Source organism: Gavialis gangeticus, unplaced genomic scaffold (assembly GCF_001723915.1).
Source record: "Gavialis gangeticus isolate Ggan-Ray unplaced genomic scaffold, GavGan_comp1, whole genome shotgun sequence".
In the NCBI taxonomy this organism is placed as follows: Eukaryota; Metazoa; Chordata; order Crocodylia; family Gavialidae; genus Gavialis; species Gavialis gangeticus.
The window spans coordinates 34,652,923-34,657,236 of NW_017728993.1; the positions used below are offsets into that span (position 1 = coordinate 34,652,923).

A 4,314-nucleotide genomic window follows, 5' to 3' on the forward strand; every position below is an offset into this window, starting at 1 on the left:
CACACACACACACACACACACACACACACACACACACACACACACTTTATGGTTAACTCTCACTGCTTTGCATTATTTTGTGTAGCAGCTTATATTAAGTGGTGAGTACTTACTGTAATTGCATTTTTCAGATTTTTAACAGCCAAAGAAAATGAAATCTTACTACAGAATGTTGAATAACACAAACACTTCCTGCAAATGAAAATGCTTGTCAGCACATCCTCAAAGCATGACTTTTTTCTGTTTAAAATAGACTTTAAAAAAAATCCTTTCCCCCTTTCACCCTCTTTCTTCTCTTTGCTATCAGGTCACAGACTTTGGGTTTGCAAAAAGAGTAAAAGGAAGGACTTGGACGTTATGTGGAACTCCAGAATACCTGGCACCTGAAATAATTCTCAGCAAGGTATTATACAACAATTACTGTATTCTTATTCCAGCAGTACATTAAATCCAATTTAAAATGATCGTCTAATCATTGAGCCCAGAGGGAGTTCTAGAAACTAGGCATCTGAAGAAATAAGATCCTGGATTACCAATCCTTAGTTAAGTGAACAGTGTAGTACCTCTATGGGAGAGATTATTAAACACACACTAAAAATTATGCCAGAACAGACTCTCTTGATGCAGACTCGGAAAATTCTAATCTGATATTTTCAGTTAATTTGGAAGTGGGAAGCCAAGCAAGCAAAATAATATTAGGCTTTTTTTTATTAATAAACTCATGAAAGCAGTGGCCAGTTTTACCCTAGCTGGTATGCTTCATTTTTAATGGACTGAACAAAGTTCCAGAAAGTAACCAAACATGCATACTGATCTACTAGTAAGAATTATAGAATAAATATGTACAGCAGCATTCATCTCCGAGCATTAAGCATAAAATATTATGTGTATATATATACAGGTTTCCCTTGCTTTATGCCAGGGGTGGGCAAAATGTGGCCCACCAAACCATTCTACATTTAGAAAACTAATATTTAGCTGCCCCTGGCTGCCTGTCATGTGGCCCTCAATGGCTTGCCAAAACTCAGTAAGCGGTCCTCCGCCTGAGATAATTGCCTGCCCCTGCTTTATGCTGTACTTGCTTTCCTGAAAAATGGTGCGTAATTCAAATTTGCATAAACAGAACCCACTTTACAATTTAACAGATAGGGATACATTCCAAGACCTTGACCGTACTGACCCAGAGACCCATTTGTACCACTTTTACAAGACAGTTTTGGTATTCACCAACAGCAGACAGTACACACAAACACAGGGCGCTATCAAAATGGGGATGGCAACTACAGAAACACGTGTCACAGACAACGAGCGAGCAGCACAGATCCACACAGCAGACTATATTTTGGTGTGTGTCACTCCCGCAATGCACTTCACAAAGCAGCTGACTGCAGGCTTCTACCACACCGATTCCATAAAACTGAAATTACCTCACATATAATCATTTTTTGGTATAAAAAGGGTAATCATATAAGAGCAAATTCACACATATGGAACCTGCATAAAGCAAGGGAAACCTGTGTGTGTATGTGATATAGATATAGATAATGCATTAATATATAGTCAACCTTGATTCTACTCTTTAAGCATAACAGGTTTATCAGTTTGCGTTGAAACTAGTTAGAGCATTGGAAGTACCTGAATAGAGAGAGAACTTCTTATTAGTATTAGTATTGGTCCTGTCTGTGACTGTAAACTGCGTCTGACTGAAGGGCCTGGTAGCAACGTGGTGAGGCTACTTGTGGTAGGGTAACTCCTATAAAATACCACAATGTTGCAACCTCCAGAGTAAGGCAAGTATAGGGCACCTGAAAACCCTTGCCCCCACTGCCTTGTTAGGTACTTCTTATTTGGAGACAGGCTAAGGGACATCACCCTGACAAAAATGCACCCTCATTCTCGATTTGAAGACAAGGGGCTTCCCCCCATATTAAATGGGGTGAGGAGGGCAGAACTCATCCTAGAAATGAGTAAATGTTGTAACTAAATATTTTTAAGTTGGTTTCTATTAAAAGTTTTTTTTGAGGTTTCATTTTAGATAAACTAATGAGCTTAAGAAACCTACATGAAAGGTGAAGCAAACAATTTCTTTTTATGCTACTAAAGGGATAGGCACCAAGTACTTGGGGCCCCGCAGGCCCTGGCCTCCCTCGGGAAGAGAACTGTTCAGGCCCAAACCAGTGGAAAATTATTCAATATTTCTTAAGAACAATAGCTGAAGCCAGGGATCTGGTTTTCCGTTCACTGTGGAAAAACACGTCTCTTCTCCTTTAACCGAGAAAAACACAGGAAGCCCCAGGTTTCCCCTTACAGGCTGGCAGGGTTCCTGTCTGAAATGGGCTGTTTGGGGCTGGGGGGGAGTGGGGAGGGTGATTGGAGGGAGGGGGTGCCATTTGCGCATGCACATGCATGTGGCAGCCAAGTAGCAATGGAAAACAGCTCCTGCAGCTCTGTCCAGGTAAGGGTGGGATTGAGGGGGAGAGGTGGCGTGGCAGATGGGCCACATGTTACGTAGCAGAGAGGGACGGGGGGCACAGGTAACATGGTGGGGAGGGAGGCATGTGCTCCTCAGGATTTCTGAGCCCCAGCAGGGCACAGGGCTTCAGCTGGGCCGGTCCAGGCAGGAGTCACCTCTGCGGCCCAGCAGGCAGGAGCACCACACCGCCATGGCTGCTAAGGTGAGGCATGGTGGTGGCACAGAGTTGTGTCCCAGCTGCTGACAGGCAGGCAAGGGGCACCTCATCTTGGCAGCATGGCACTCCCTCCCATGTCAGGTCTCGCCCATTGGGCTTTGGAGGCAGTTCCTGCCTAGAGCTGACCTGGCCCAGCTGCAGCCCCACATCCCGCTGTGGGCTCAGAAATCTTGGGGGGCATGTGCCCCCACCACTCCACTGCTGTCGCCTGTTCCCCCTCTTGTCTCCCATGCATCACCTATGTACACCCCCACCTTCACCACACACCAACCCTGTTCCCCACACACTGGGGGCAGGAGGCACCATCTTCTTAGTCTGCCTTCCCTCCTTCATTAGCAGCTATGACTAGAGACTTAATATTTTACTCCAAGTAGAGCAGATCGTTCTTGTTCTTTGTATTTATAAATGTATGGGAATTCTTAAATCTAATTAGCAATGATACTAACAGTATTTCCTCCTTTATAGGGTTACAACAAAGCAGTGGATTGGTGGGCGTTAGGAGTTTTAATCTATGAAATGGCAGCTGGATATCCTCCATTCTTTGCAGATCAACCCATTCAGATTTATGAAAAAATTGTTTCTGGAAAGGTAAGCAAAGGCACTCTGCACTTTAAAAAATGCAATAGTAATAATAATAGTTGTTGTTGTTTATCCCATTCTTCCTGAAGAATAGCTCAGTTTTCTACATGTAGTAGATCCACAATTCACTGATTGTTAAACGCCAATCCAGGTCAATGGAGAATTAGAGATGTATAATGTGTAGACATGAATCTGTGGGTAACCTTATTGCAGAAAATAAATAGTGCACTTTTTTAATATGGAGTACTGCCTTGATTCTTCCTTGCTTTCAAGTTTATAAGCTCCATCAGTTGCATTCACAGGTCCTGCATTTTTGTCTTAATGTTTAAAAGCAAATGAAAAAACAGTCTACTAAGTATATAGTAAAAGGAAGCTCATGGCTATCTTCATACTTGAAAATACATTTAGTTTTTAAAAAACTATTGCCTAGCTTTTTCCTTTATTATTTTCCTGCAACCCTTTTTTTAGGGAATCTCAAATGATCTGGTTCTTTGTAATAGTTGTTTAAAACTCTTCAGAAACAAAACCCTGTGGCAGAATATTTTTGGTAACTTTTAACTATTTATTACACACACACATTTCCCTCACATACATATATGTGAAAACAGAAGGAACCATTAGATCAGTCATTTTGAGCAATCATTTATCACAGGCCATTAAATTTTGCTGTTGTTGATGTTACCCAGGCTGAAGTTAGATGTACAGAGTGGTAACTGGGTAATAGCAAGGTGGGGCTCTTGCTTAACTTTCGTTTTTGTCTGATTGTTTCACATAAACATTCTATATGGATAAAATAATTTATATTAAAGGTGCACCAATACATTGGTCCCATATTGGATTGGCACCGATGTAGGGGAAAACTGACAGCATCAGAAATTGGCTTTTTTTCCCTGGTGTGGCCAGTAAATGCCCTGTACATGTGCACAGCCGCAGCATGCACGGGGCCAGGAGCACAGTCCAGTGGCTTGACATACCCGCCCAATGCTGGTGTCCTTTTGTGGGGGAAGGAGTGGGGGAGAGAAGGAGTGTAGGGAGGGTGCAAATC

The 4,314-nt window shown here is 42.5% G+C and overlaps 1 protein-coding gene across 4 annotated transcripts in view; it reads left to right on the forward strand.

Moving 5' to 3' along the window:
* The window catches only part of PRKACB (protein kinase cAMP-activated catalytic subunit beta), an 80,799-nt gene that overhangs the window by 45,036 nt on the left and 31,449 nt on the right, over positions 1–4,314 (forward strand). For all 4 annotated transcript variants that reach the window (XM_019501516.1, XM_019501519.1, XM_019501518.1 and 1 more), the window contains 2 exons: positions 308–403; positions 3,156–3,278. In XM_019501516.1, the coding sequence (XP_019357061.1) occupies positions 308–403; positions 3,156–3,278 (219 nt within the window). The remainder of the gene's footprint in view (positions 1–307; positions 404–3,155; positions 3,279–4,314) is intronic.